Below are 14,270 nucleotides of genomic sequence, written 5' to 3'. Positions count from 1 at the left end.
CTCTTTCAGTAAAATAATATTTTCTCACGTTGCTTTTGATCTTTCCCCCAACTAACTTCAGATTGTGTCCCTTTGTTCTTGTGTTCACTTTCCTATTAAAAACACTTCCCTCCTGGACCTTATTTAACCCTTTGACATATTTAAATGTTTCGATTATGTCCTCCCTTTTCCTTCTGTCCTCAAGACTATACAGATTGAGTTCATTAATTATTACATTTGTATGCCGCCCCCTCTCCGTAGACATACCGTATATATATGAACGGTAGGCTCGAATCCAAGGACGACAATCACAAGCGATTCTCCTTTAAGGAGTCTATTCAAGGCAGAGTTTCTTTACCTGCATTCACACGGTCGCTCAATAATACTGCGGGGAGGGGAAGGGAGAATTCCTGAATAAATTCCGGCCAGCCAAACAAAGGTCTGCAAACCCCACGCAGCCCAGAAAGCGCTTACCGGAGGAGCCTCTTAGCAGGAGCAGCAGCAGGAACTCCAGGGGCGCCCGGTAAAGCCTCATCGCGTTCCCGCACGTGGATTTCTCCTACTGCTCGCAGGACTCCGGCGAGAGAGAGACTAAGTGTGGTGTGTGGTGTTTGAAACGTAAGCTGTTCCGCCCCGTGGACATTCACTGGGGGAGGATTCCAATCTTTCTATAAACAAGTTAGAACGGTTGTAGTAGGAGGGAAATACGAGAAAGAAAAATTCCGCAGGGCTTGCAAAAAAAGAAATGGGGGAGGAGAAGGGGAAAACCCTCCTTTCGAAATGGAAAATGTTGGGGGCGCTAGAAAAAACCGCGACATTAGAGTTGTTAATCTAATCCTACGTAGCGTCTGCTTTGGAAATCTCACACTACTTTGTTTGTTTGTTTGTTTGTTTACTTACTTACTTACATACTTACTTACCAGAGTTTACAAAACTTTCGCCAGACCCATCCTCGAATACAGCTCATCTGTTTGGAATTGGAACCCATACCACATTTCTGACCTTAATACTCTCGAAAATGTCCAAATGTCTAATTACTTCACCAGAAGAGCCCTTCACTCCTCTACCCGAAACAGAATTCCCTATGAAACTAGATTTACAATCCTAGGTCTTGAAAGCTTAGAACTACGACACCTTAAACATGATCTAAGTATTGCCCACAAGATCATATGCTGCAATGTCCTGTCTATCAAAGACTACTTCATCTTCAACCACAACAACACAAGAGCACACAACAGATTCAAGCTTAATATTAGCCGCTCCAAACTTGACTGTAAAAAATACGACTTTAGTAATCGAGTTGTTGAAGCGTGGAACTCATTACCGGACTCTGTAGTATCATCCCCTAACCCCCAACATTTTACCCTTAGACTATCCACGGTTGACCTCTCCAGATTCCTAAGAGGTCAGTAAGGGGCGTGCATAAGCGCACTACAGTGCCTTCCGTCCCCTGTCCTATAGTCTCTCCTATATCTCCTATATCTTCTCTACTATACTGTATCTCTATAAGCTTCATTGTATATTATTGTGTATTGGACAAAATAGATAGATAGAGAGAGAGAGAGAGAGAGACAGACAGACAGACAGACAGACAGACAGACAGACATCTCAGAGTCTGTAACACCTGGCACAGAGCCCCCCCCCCCCCGCCAGCCCTTTTTCTCAGCCCTAAGAAGGAGGCAATGGCAAACCAACTTCTGAAATGCTGTTCTAGGGGCTAGTCCAGGCAGTCGCCAATGTGTTTAGAGTACAATAGAGTAGACTAGTGTAGAATAGAATAGAATAGAATAGAATAGAATAGAATACAGTACAGTACAGTACAATACAATACAATAGGTGCAGAGAAGAGCCCAAAGATGATTAGGGGGGTGGAGGTTAAAACATATGAAGAACAGTTGCAGGAACTGGGCATGGCTAATTTAATGAAAAGAAGGACCAGGGGAGACATGATAGCAGTGTTCCAATATCTCAGGGGTTACCACAAGGAAGGAGTCAACCTATTCTCCAAAGCACTTGAGGGTAGAACAAGAAGCAATGGGTGGAAACTAAACAAAGAGAGAAGTAACTTAAAACTAGCACTTGAGGGTAGAACAAGAAGCAATGGATGGAAACTAAACAAAGAGAGAAGTAACTTAAAACTAGCACTTGAGGGTAGAACAAGAAGCAATGGGTGGAAACTAAACAAAGAGAGAAGTAACTTAAAACTAGCACTTGAGGGTAGAACAAGAAGCAATAGGTGGAAACTAAACAAAGAGAGTAGTAACTTAAAACTAGCACTTGAGGGTAGAACAAGAAGCAATGGGTGGAAACTAAACAAAGAGAGAAGTAACTTAAAACTAGCACTTGAGGGTAGAACAAGAAGCAATGGGTGGAAACTAAACAAAGAGAGAAGTAACTTAAAACTAAGGAGAAATTTCCTGACAGTCAGAATGGCTGATCAGTGGAACAGCTTGCCTCCAGAAGTTGTGAATGCCCCAACACTGGAAATTTTTAAGCAGATGTTGGATAACGATCTGTCTGAAGTAGTGTAGGGTTTCCTGCCTAAGCAGGGAATTGGATTAGAAGACCTCCAAGAACCCTTCCAACTCTGTTGTTGTTGTTGTTAGATGACTAGACTAGACTAGACTAGACTTGAATTGAATAGAAATAGACTAGAATAGACTGGAATGAAATGAAATGAAATGGAATAGAAAATAATTCTTTATTGGCCAAGTATGATTGGACACACAAGGAATTTATCTTTGGTGCACATGCTCTCAGTGTACATAAAAGAAAAGAAACATTTGTCAAGAATCGTGAAGTACAACACTTAATTTAATAATAATAATAATTTATTAGATTTGTATGCCGCCCCGTTCCGGAGACTCGGTGCGGCTCACAACAATAATAATAACAATATAACAATGTAACAAATCTAATATTTAAAAAAAGCATCTAAAAACCCATCATTTAAAAACCATACAACACAAACATGCCATACATAAAACTATTATTATTATTATTATTATTATTATTATTATTATTATTATTATTACTACTACTATTATTATTGTTGTTGTTATTGTTATTATTATTATTATTATTATTAATTAGATTTGTATGCTGCCGCTTTCCGTAGGCTCAGGGCGGCTCACAACAATAATAAAACAATGTATAACAAATCTAATAATTAAAAGTCACTAAAAACCCCTTATTAAAAAACAAAACATACACACAAACATACCATGCATAAACTGTATAGGCCCGGGGGAGATGTCTCAGTTTCCCCATGCCTGGCGGCAGAGGTGGGTCTTAAGTAATTTGTGAAAGACAAGGAGGGTGGGGGCAGTTCTAATCTCTGGGGGAAGTTGATTCCAGAGGTCTGGGGCCGCCACAGAGAAGGCTCTTCCCCTGGGGCCTGCCAGATGACATTGTTTAGTCGACGGGATCTGGAGAAGGCCAACTCTATGTGACCTTATCGGCCACTGGGATTTGTGTGGCAGAAGATGGTTCCGGAGGTATTCTGGTCCGATGCCATGAAGGGCTTTCAACTCCTGAGTTCTTTGGTAAACCAAGTGTTATGGTTCAGCCTGAGGCCGATCAGGGTCCAGCTGCGTCTTTGCTGGCACCATGCCCGGATGAGGATGAAAGTGAAGAGGAGGGGGCTGAGCAGTCGGACGGGGGAGAGTATAGTCAGGAAGGTGACGAGGAAGAACAGCATGAGGGCCCTGGGGAGGGGCTCTCCCCAGCCAGTAGCTTGGAATCACTAGGGGACAAAGCTCAAGCTGTCATTGACATGCAACAGAGACGTTCAGATCAAAGAAAGGAGCAATTGAAGAAATACTATCAGCAGTGAATTAGGAACAGCTGGGCTTGGGTGTGGTCCTCCTTAGCAGGGAAAGGGTATATAAGGCAGGCCAGCCCTTGAAGCCATGTGGAGTGTTATCAGTTTGGAGTTGCGTTATCCTGTCTTGTTTCTTGGCGTCTCTGTTCCTGGCTTGTGGCCCAGCAGTTTGGAAGACCCGTGGGAGGTGTAGGTCTACTATCTACAGCCTCGTCTTGGCAGCAAAAATCCTGTATTGCTGCATGGACTATTGCCTTCGTGGATATATTTGGAGTTCCAGTGTTTTCCTGCTTTGTAAGAACATTTTCTGTTAGTTTTGTTTCTCTTGAACTTTATAAACTGCATTTGCATTGCACCGGTGTGTCTGGCTTATCTTTTTGGGTTGGTCATAGCTTCCGGAGTGACCTAGACAGAACACCAAGGGGCTCTCCAGGGTCTAGTGCCACAGAGAGGTCACAATGGCACAATTCGGTCAAGAGCCTCCATCGCAGCCCTATTCCAGGCCACAGGAAGAGACTCTGCCGAGCCGTGGACGACTGAATCTGGTAAAACCCCAAGCGCCCTCTGAAAGCCCAGGATTGTCATAGGGTACAGATAAGCAATCAGGCTTGCAATCAGTGTTGGAAGAAATGTCCACCTGCATTCCATTCTAAGAGGGAGAAAGACACTGGAAACATGGAGACTGCTTGGAAGGATGGTGTAGGACAGTGATGATGAAACCTTCTGCCCCCTCAGGTGCTGAAAGCATGCGTACGCACCGGAGGTGACATTCAAAATTTGTCCCTATCAGTTCTGTGGCCGTGGCTTGATGGGCATGGCAGAGGAAGGATACTGCAAAGTCTCCATTCCTAACCCACTCTGGAGCCAGTGAGAGTTGGTATTTGCTGGTTCTCTGAACTACTCGAAATTTCCACTACTGGTTCTCCAGACCTGCTGAATTTCATCTCTGGTGTGCATGCGTGTGTGCCCGCACCCATAATTTAATGCCCCCTATGCGCCTCACCCTCCTGCATCCCCAGGCGTGTGTTGTGTTTGGGCCTGGGCCAGCCGTTGCTCCCACAGATGGGAGAGACGCGGCACAAAGTGAATGTGAAAGCCTGGCTGACAGCCAGGAAGATGTGGCAGACAGCCAGGAAGATGTGGCAGACAGCCAGGAAGACGTGGCAGACAGCCAGTAGGACGAGGCCACTGGGACGCAGGATTCAGCAGACAGCCCAGGGGATTTGGATGCAGTCCCTCAGACAGTCTTTCGTCCCTGGGTTCTTCTGCAGATCAATATATTGATCTGCGTGGCCAAAGAGCTATGCAATGAAGGGATCGCTTTAAGGAGTATTACAAGTCATTATAGGAGCACCTGGGCTGGGTGTGGTTCTTATACTGAGGGTTGGGTGTGGTTCCCTTAATGAGGGCTAAAGGTACAAAAGGGAACAACGGCCCAAGGCAAACTGTGACTGTTTATCTGTGTTATTTTGTGGTTCCTGCTCTGAAGTTTCTGTTCCGTGGCGTTGGAGTTTTCAACCCAGCTTTTTCAGACAAGTGGGAGGTGAGAACTCTGGGACTTGGTGTTTGCTCCAAAGATTCAAAAGGACTCCAGAAACATCTTTGCTCATTCCAGGTTGTCTTTGTTTGTTTTTTCCTGTGTTTTTGTATGCGGCTGAATTAAGCCTTGCACTCTCATTGTTTTCGGACACTAAGAACTGTTTTTGAGTAACCCTTTTTTGTTTATCTAATACAAGTTTGCTGATTAGCAGAGCATGTGTGTGTTTGATTTCTTTTCCTTGGACTGCTATGCATTGCCTGAGCCCAGTCAGGCAGAACAGCGTGTACACAATGAATTGACTTAACGAACTCAATCTGTATAGTCTGGAGGACAGAAGGGAAAGGCGGGACATGATCAAAACATTTAAATATGTTAAAGGGTTAAATAAAGTTCAGGAGGGAAGTGTTTTTAATAGGAAAGTGAACACAAGAACAAGGGGACACAATCTGAAGTTAGTTGGGGGAAAGATCAGAAGCAACGTGAGAAAAAATTATTTTACTGAAAGAGTAGTAGATGCTTGGAACAAACTTCCAACAGATGTGGTTGGTAAATCCAGAGTAACTGAATTTAAACATGCCTGGGGTAAACATATATCCATCCTAAGATAAAGTACAGGAAGTAGTATAAGGGGAGACTAGATGGACCATGAGGTCTTTTTCTGCTGTCAATCTTCTATGAAACTGTGCCCCGTTTTGGGCCTAGCACGCCTCCCTGAAGCCCAGGTTTCTTGCCACAGTTGTTAAGTCAATGTTAAGTGAAGCAGTTGATAAGTTAGTAACCCGGTTGTTAAGTGAATCTGGCTTTCCCCATTGAGTTGGCTTGTCACACTGCAACCATCATGAATAGGAACCGGTATCTTGAATTTTGAATACATGACCATGGCGACGCTGCAAAGGCCATTACTCTGAAAAATGGTCCTAAGTCTCTTGCAACTTTGAACAGTCACCAAATGAACTTCTGTATTCTAGATCAGGGGTCTCCAATCTTGGCAGCTTTAAGACTTGTGGACTTCAACTCCCAGAATTCCTCAGCCAGCCAGTTGCCAAGGTTGGAGAACCCCATTTCTAGATTAAAAGAGTCTACGGAGAAGGGCGGCATACAAATTTAATTAATTAATTAATTAATAATAATAATAATAATAATAATAATAATAATAATAATAATAATAATAGTGTTCCTTTTTATCAAAGCTCCAAAGTTCTTGGTTGCTTTGCAATAAAAAACCATTTGAAAAATGTCAAGTTAAATTTTAAAGGATTAAATTGGTTCCCATCCACCCTCCACAAAAAATTGTTAGATTAAAATCCCAACTCTGCCCAACCTCAATCACCCTGGAAACAGATAGAAACATAGAAACATAGAAGACTGACGGCAGAAAAAGACCTCATGGTTCATCTAGTCTGCCCTTATACTATTTCCTGTATTTTATCTTACAATGGATATATGTTTATCCCAGGCATGTTTAAATTCAGTTACTGTGGATTTACCAACCACGTCTGTTGGAAGTTTGTTCCAAGAATCTACTACTCTTTCAGTGAAATAATATTTTCTCAAGTTGCTTTTGATCTTTCTCCCAACTAACTTCAGATTGTGTCCCCTTGTTCTTGTGTTCACTTTCCTATTAAAAACACTTCCCTCCTAGACCTTATTTAACCCTTTGACATATTTAAATGTTTCGATCATGTCCCCCCTTTTCCTTCTGTCCTCCAGACTATACAGATTGAGTTCATTAAGTCTTTCCTGATACGTTTTCTGCTTAAGACCTTCCACCATTCTTGTAGCCCATCTTTGGACCCGTTCAATTTTGTCAATATCTTTTTGTAGGTGAGGTCTCCAGGACTGAACACAGTTCTCCAAATGTGGTCTCACCAGCGCTCTATATAAGGGGATCACAATCTCCCTCTTCCTGCTTGTTATACCTCTAGCTATGCAGCCAAGCATCCTACTTGCTTTTCCTACCGCCCGACCACACTGCTCACCCATTTTGAGACTGTCAGAAATCACTACCCCTAAATCCTTCTCTTCTGAATCCTAGCCCGCCACAGGTGGGCTGCACAATGTGCCAAATACTGTACTCGATGCATCGTTTTTTGTGTGGTTTCCTTTTCCTTTCAGCTGTTTACCGGCTGTATGAATAGTCCGTTTGCCGGATGGAGTTGCACCTGATTGAACCCCTGTACTGAGTGCACAGTCTACGTGGAGGAAGTTATGCGGTGGGGTATCTGAAGGTCTGGCTGGGGCCCAAGTCTTTTCAAGATTTTTATCTTTATTTTTATTATTTTTTATTTACCCACCTGTAACAACGTTGCCGCAAAGGCACTAAGAGTTGTCAATCTAATATTGCGTAGCTTCTTCTCTTCTTCACCAGAAGAGCCCTTCACTCCTCCACTCGAAACAGAATACCCTACGAAAGCAGACTATCAATCCTAGGTCTAGAAAGCTTAGAACTATGTTGCCTAAAACGCGATCTAAGTATTGCCCACAAGATCATATGCTGCAATGTTCTACCTGTCAATGACTACTTCAGCTTCAATCGCAACAACACAAGAGCATGCAACAGATTCAAACTTAATATTAACCGCTCCAAACTTGACTGCAAAAAATATGACTTGAGCAACCGAGTTGTCGAAGCATGGAACTCATTACCTGACTCAGTAGTGTCAACCCCTAACCCCCAATATTTTTCCCTTAGACTATCCACGATTGACCTCTCCATGTTCCTTAGAGGTCAGTAAGGGGCGTGCATAAGCGCACCAGTGTGCCTTCCGTCCCCTGTCCAATTGTCTCTCCTTATCTCATTTATCTTTTCTTCCTTTCAAATTTGTCCATCTATACTTTTATATCTTTTCTTCTATTCATTTCTTTAGTTATATTACTACATATCTATTCTCTTCAATGTGTATTATGTATTGGACTAAATAAATAATTACATAAAAATAAATAAGTGAAAAAGATTTTGGATTCCTGCATTTTCCGGGGTAAATTTCAGTACCTGATTCATTTTAAGGGGTACCCTCTGTCGGAGGCTACCTGGGTTAAGAGTCCGGATGTCGAGGCTGATAAATTTTAATTAAGCAGTTCCATTAAAATTACCCGACCAAACCAAAGTATCCCCCTGGGTGGGGAGGGTTTAAAAGTGGTACTAACCCCTGTATGTTTTATTCTATTGTTTCAGGAGGTGATGCTTTGCGAAGGGGGGCTGCCTGTCAGGACGAAGCCATCATGTGGAGTTAGGGACTTTGGTATGCCTCAATTTTCGCAGGGATGCATTCCGAGACTGCCCGCAAAAGTTGAATTTCTGCGAAGTAGAGATGCGGAAATAAATACACTATTTTTGGCTATGAACAGTAAGTAGCACAAGCCTTCCCTTAACACTTTAAACCCCTAAATTGCAATGTACCATTCCCTTAGCAACCATTTGGATTATTACTCACCATGTTCGTTTATTAAAGTTTATTTAAAAAAATATTTATTAAGTTTCGATGAAAAGCAACATGAGAAAATATTATTTTACTGAAAGAGTAGTAGATCCTTGGAACAAACTTCCAGCAGACGTGGTAGATAAATCCACAGTAACTGAATTTAAACATGCCTGGGATAAACATATATCCATCCAAAGATAAAATACAGATAAAATATGTTATCATAATGATGTTAAACACGATACATTTACTCTTCCTCCCTTTGTATATACTTTTTTGTAAACCAATAAAAACTATTTTTTTTAAAAAAATACAGAAAATAGTATAAGGGCAGACTAGATGGACCATGAGGTCTTTTTCTGCCGTCAGACTTCTATGTTTCTATGTTTCTAAGTTTGGCGATGACATATGATGTCATCAGGTGGGAAAAACCGTGGTATAGGGAAAAAACCACGAAGTATTTCTTAATTAATATTTTTGAAAAACCATGGTATAGACTTTGCGAAGTTCGAATCTGTGAAAATCTGGGGAACACTGTACAGCATTGGGGGAATTGGGAGGGGTAGTAGGTAAGAGGGAAAGTTACTAGCCACAACAAATTCCTTTCTTCGAGCCAAAGTCATCTTTTGTTCTGCATCAACTGAAGAAAAGAGGAAGTTGGTGAAATCCCTGCACTCGGATTGGTTCTCGTGATGAACTTGTGGGTGTAGCGATGTAGGAGGAACCTTAACCTGGGTGGGGTAATGGGAAGATGTTAGTATTGGAATGGCGAGGGCATGACCAACATGGCTCTATTAATAAATCAAACCTTGAGTGAGAGAATTGGACTGGAACTTGATATATTTCACAGATGCTATTTGGGGCGCTGACACAATCATGAATAAGGAACAGAAAATGTCTGGAATCTTTCTTATGAATCATGCTTACTCAAGGAGCAGCATACAGAATTAGCTTTCCTTTTTCTGAGTGTTTTAAATATTTCAGTTTAGACTTCATTCTGATTTTCCCCGTTGGCCTCCCATCCTGTTTGACACCTGTTCTCTTAGGTGGATCAAGGTAATCTATGTGCTGCTCAGTAGCCAGGTCCTTTCGTAAAAAGGGGATAAAACCGTATTGCCAAAGAACTTGTCACAGCTGATAGTTACAAAGAAGAGTGAGGTTATCCTTCCCAAAATTGCATTAAAAATATTTTTACATGTGGTCCTGGGCAAAAAAGAGCTCACTCATGCCCTCATCACCTCGAGGCTCGACTACTGTAACGCTCTTTACATGGCGCTACCTTTGAAAAGTGTTCGGAAACTTCAGATTGTGCAGAATGCAGCTGCGAGAGCTATCATGGGCTTCCCTAAATATGCCCAGGTCACACCAACACTCCGCAGTCTGCATTGGTTGCCGATCGGTTTCCGGTCACAATTCAAAATGTTGGTTATGACCAAGTCTACCGAGAGGGGCGGCATACAAATCCAATAAAAAATAACAACAACAATAATAATAATAATAATAATAATTATTATTATTATTATTATTATTAATATTATTATTATTATTATTATTATTTGTTATTATTTGTTATTATTTGTTATTTGTTGTTGTTGTTGTTGTTGTTGTTGTTATTATTATTATTATTATTATTATTATTATTATAATAAAGCCCTTCATGGCACAGGACCAGAATACCTCCGGGACTGTCTTCTGCCGCACAAATCCCAGCGACCAGTTAGGTCCCACAGAGTTGGCCTTCTCTGGGTCCCATCGACTAAACAATGTCGTTTGGCGGGACCTAGGGGAAGAGCCTTCTCTGTGGCGGCCCTGACCCTCTGGAACCAACTCCCCCCAGATATCAGAGTTGCCCCCACACTCCTTACCTTTCGTAAGCTCCTTAAAACCCACCTCTGTCATCAGGCATGGGGGAATTGAGATATTCCCTCCCCCCTAGGCTTATAAAATTTATGCATGGTATGTCTGTATGTATGATTGGTTTCTTAAATTGGGGTTCTTTACATTACTTTTAATATTAGATTTGTTCATATGGTCTTTTTACTGTTGTTAGCCACCCCGAGTCTACGGAAAGGGGTGGCATACAAATCTAATAGATAGATAGATAGATAGATAGATAGATAGACAGACAGACAGACAGACAGACAGACAGACAGACAGATTGATTTATGGCCTCTGTTGTGCTTTGAATTTGAGCTTTTTATTAAAGCTAACTTTGTAGGTTGTCTTGCGTCCCAAGACTTGGTTGAATCTTACTGGGTGATATATTCTTCCCAGGTACTATGTGGTGAGATGGATAGAAGGCTAATTCTATCAGGTCCTGAGGGCCATGTCTTAATCCCATCATCCTGGAGCTGAAAGGGGGGCAGGCTGCAGGATGCTTTAAAAACATGTTTCTCCTTTTCTCAACCAGGGAAATATAATATTCTGCCTTTTTATTATTTCCTAGAATATTTCATTCTTCTAGGAGATGGGTGGGTGCTAATTTTCTACAAGATCAAAGTTTAAAAAATCAACAGCAGCCCAATCTAGAAACTGCCAAAGATGTCAACAAAAGAATTTCTTAAGATCTCCCCCCATCAACACTTGTAGGGCAAACCCATCAGAATATAAACTGACAGCAAACTGCATTTCCTCCTAGCATTGATGATGTCATCTATTCTGTGTAATGAAACATCTGCAAGAAAATAAGGACGCTGTCTGTAGGGATTCTCAGTCATCCAGGTTGTCCCAAAGGTGCTTTTTCAAGGGGCAGCTGGACTTTGTTTCGCTTCTCATCTCATTGTAAAGAAGCAATTAATTTTAATTTTTATTTTTTGGTAAAAGAAGCTAGGTGAAAACATACAGGTGAAACTTGAAAAAGTAGAATACTGCACGAAAGTTCATTTATTTCAGTAATGCAGCTTAAAAGGTGAAATGTAATATATATAAAAGAGACTCATTGCATGCAAGGCAAGACAGTTCAAGCTGTGATTTGTCATAATTGTGATGATTATGGGGTAACAGCTCATGAAAGCCCCAAATCCACCATCTCAGCAAATTAGAATATTACATGCAATCAAAACAAGGATTGTATGTAGAACTATGTTGGACCTCTGAAAAATATAGGCATGCATATGTACTCAGTACTTGGTTTGGGCCCCTTTTGCATCAATAGTGTCAACCCCTAACCCCCAACATTTTTCCCTTAGACTATCCACGATTGACCTCTCCAGGTTCCTTAGAGGTCAGTAAGGGGCGTGCATAAGTGCACTAGTGTGCCTTCTGTCCCCTGTCCAATTGTCTCTCCTTATCTCATTTATCTTTTCTTCCTTTCAAATTTGTTCACCTATACTTTTATATCTTTTCTTCTATTCATTTCTTTAGTTATATTACTACATATCTATTCTCTTCAATGTGTATTATGTATGGGACTAAATAAATAAATAAAATAAATAAATAAATAAATAAATAAATAAATAAATAGAATTAATTTTGTAGGACCTTTCTGGAAGATATTGGGCTGCCATTTGTCAGAGATGGTATAGGGTCTCCTGCTTAGGTGGATGGGGTGGGGTGGGGTTGGACTAGATGACCTACAAGATCCCATCCGAATCTTTTAAAACTGTTTAGGAGCTGCAGGCTTCACTTCCAAAAAAGCAAAAGCAGAGCCCTCTGGTGTCTAAAGGGAGGCATTTCTTCTTGTTACATTTTCCGATTCTCTGAAAGCTTTGTTTCCTGTAAGACTGGTGGCGTTGGGTTGGCTTTCCCCCAACTTTCTTGTATGTAATTGTAATCTTAAAGTGACAGCTAGGAACATTGATGCTTTTTAAAGAGGCTGAAGGGATCAGGGCTGCCTTCTTCCAAATTGTCCATGAATCTGCAAAAAAGAAAAACCAACAATTGCCTCTTCTCTATATTTGTTTATTGGAGCGGGAGGGGTTAGGATATATCTCCTATACCTTTCTTCTATTCCTATATCTCTTCTTCTATTCTTTCATTGATATGTTCTATTACTATATCTTCTTTTCTATTATTTCTTAGATATATTTTATTAGGAATATTGGTAGTGAAAATGGGTGAGCAGTGTGGTCAGGCGGTAGGAAAAGCAAGTAGGATGCTTGGCTGCATAGCTAGAGGTATAACAAGCAGGAAGAGGGAGATTGTGATCCCCTTATATAGAGCGCTGGTGAGACCACATTTGGAATACTGTGTTCAGTTCTGGAGACCTCACCTACAAAAAGATATTGACAAAATTGAACGGGTCCAAAGACGGGCTACAAGAATGGTGGAAGGTCTTAAGCATAAAACGTATCAGGAAAGACTTAATGAACTCAATCTATATAGTCTGGAGGACAGAAGGAAAAGGGGGGACATGATCGAAACATTTAAATATGTTAAAGGGTTAAATAAGGTCCAGGAGGGAAGTGTTTTTAATAGGAAAGTGAACACGAACAAGGGGGCACAATCTGAGGTTAGTTGGGGGAAAGATCAGAAGCAACGTGAGAAAAAATTATTTTACTGAAAGAGTAGTAGATGCTTGGAACAATTTTCTAGCAGACATGATTGGTAAATCCACAGTAACTGAATTTAAACATGCCTGGGATAAGCATATATCCATCCTAAGATAAAATACAGGAAATAGTATAAGGGCAGACTAGATGGACCATGAGGTCTTTTTCTGCCGTCAGTCTTCTATGTTTCTATGATCTCCTCTATAACCTTCATCATGTATTTTACTATGTATATATATACCCACTAAAACTCTCATTGTGTATTGGACAAAATAAATAAAATAAATAAATAAATAAATAGGAAATAGGAAAGGGTAGAATTCAATTGAATTCTTTATTGGCCAAGTGTAATTGGACACACAATGAATTTGTCTTGGTACATGCTCTCAGTGTACATAAAGGAAAAGTTCATCACGAATCATAAGTTACAACACTTAATGATAGTCTGGGCACAAATAAGCAATTAAATCCTATAAGGAACCAGTCACTATAAATAGTAAGGATACAAGCAATGAGGTTGTAGTCATATAGTCATTAGTGGGAGGAGATGGGTGATGGGAACAATGAGATTAATAGTAGTGCAGACTTAGTAAATAGTTTGACATAGTTTAACAGAGGGGAAAAACCTGTCCTTGTGTTTAGTTGTTCTAATGTGCAGAGCAGTGCTCTTTGCTTTGTTTTGAGGGTAGCAGTGGATACAATTTGTGTCCAGGGTATGAGGTTTCACAGACCTCAATTTGACTTGTGCAGTATACCGGTCCTCAACGGAAGGCATGGCTTGAGCCTTGAGTTGATGAGCCTGTGAGTGACTGTGAGAAGTGACTCCCAATCCAAATAGGGCCGCAACTGATGTACCAGGAGCACCAATGCAAAGGTACCAACTGCTACAGCTGAGAGGTGGTGTTCTAAGCTCAGCTGTGGATCAAGGAGGTCACCCAAGTTGCGGACGCTCTCAGAGGGGGGCAGAGACTTCCCCCACAGGGTGATGTACAAACATATGGGGTTGTCCTTGGGAG

At 41.2% G+C, this 14,270-nt stretch overlaps 1 protein-coding gene across 2 annotated transcripts in view; it reads right to left on the bottom strand.

The window, feature by feature from the left end:
* LOC139155713 (class I histocompatibility antigen, F10 alpha chain-like) overlaps window positions 1–575 on the bottom strand; it is a 31,098-nt gene extending 30,523 nt beyond the window's left edge. For both annotated transcript variants that reach the window (XM_070730976.1, XM_070730975.1), the window contains exon 1: window positions 454–575. In XM_070730976.1, coding sequence (XP_070587077.1) covers window positions 454–514 — 61 coding nt within the window. In that variant the 5' untranslated portion in view covers window positions 515–575. The remainder of the gene's footprint in view (window positions 1–453) is intronic.
* Between the last annotated feature and the right edge of the window lie 13,695 nt (window positions 576–14,270).

Source organism: Erythrolamprus reginae, unplaced genomic scaffold (assembly GCF_031021105.1).
Source record: "Erythrolamprus reginae isolate rEryReg1 unplaced genomic scaffold, rEryReg1.hap1 H_49, whole genome shotgun sequence".
Lineage (NCBI taxonomy): Eukaryota > Metazoa > Chordata > Lepidosauria > Squamata > Dipsadidae > Erythrolamprus > Erythrolamprus reginae.
Note: the sequence above shows the minus strand (reverse complement) of the source record. Positions and strands in the feature narration are given on the sequence as shown.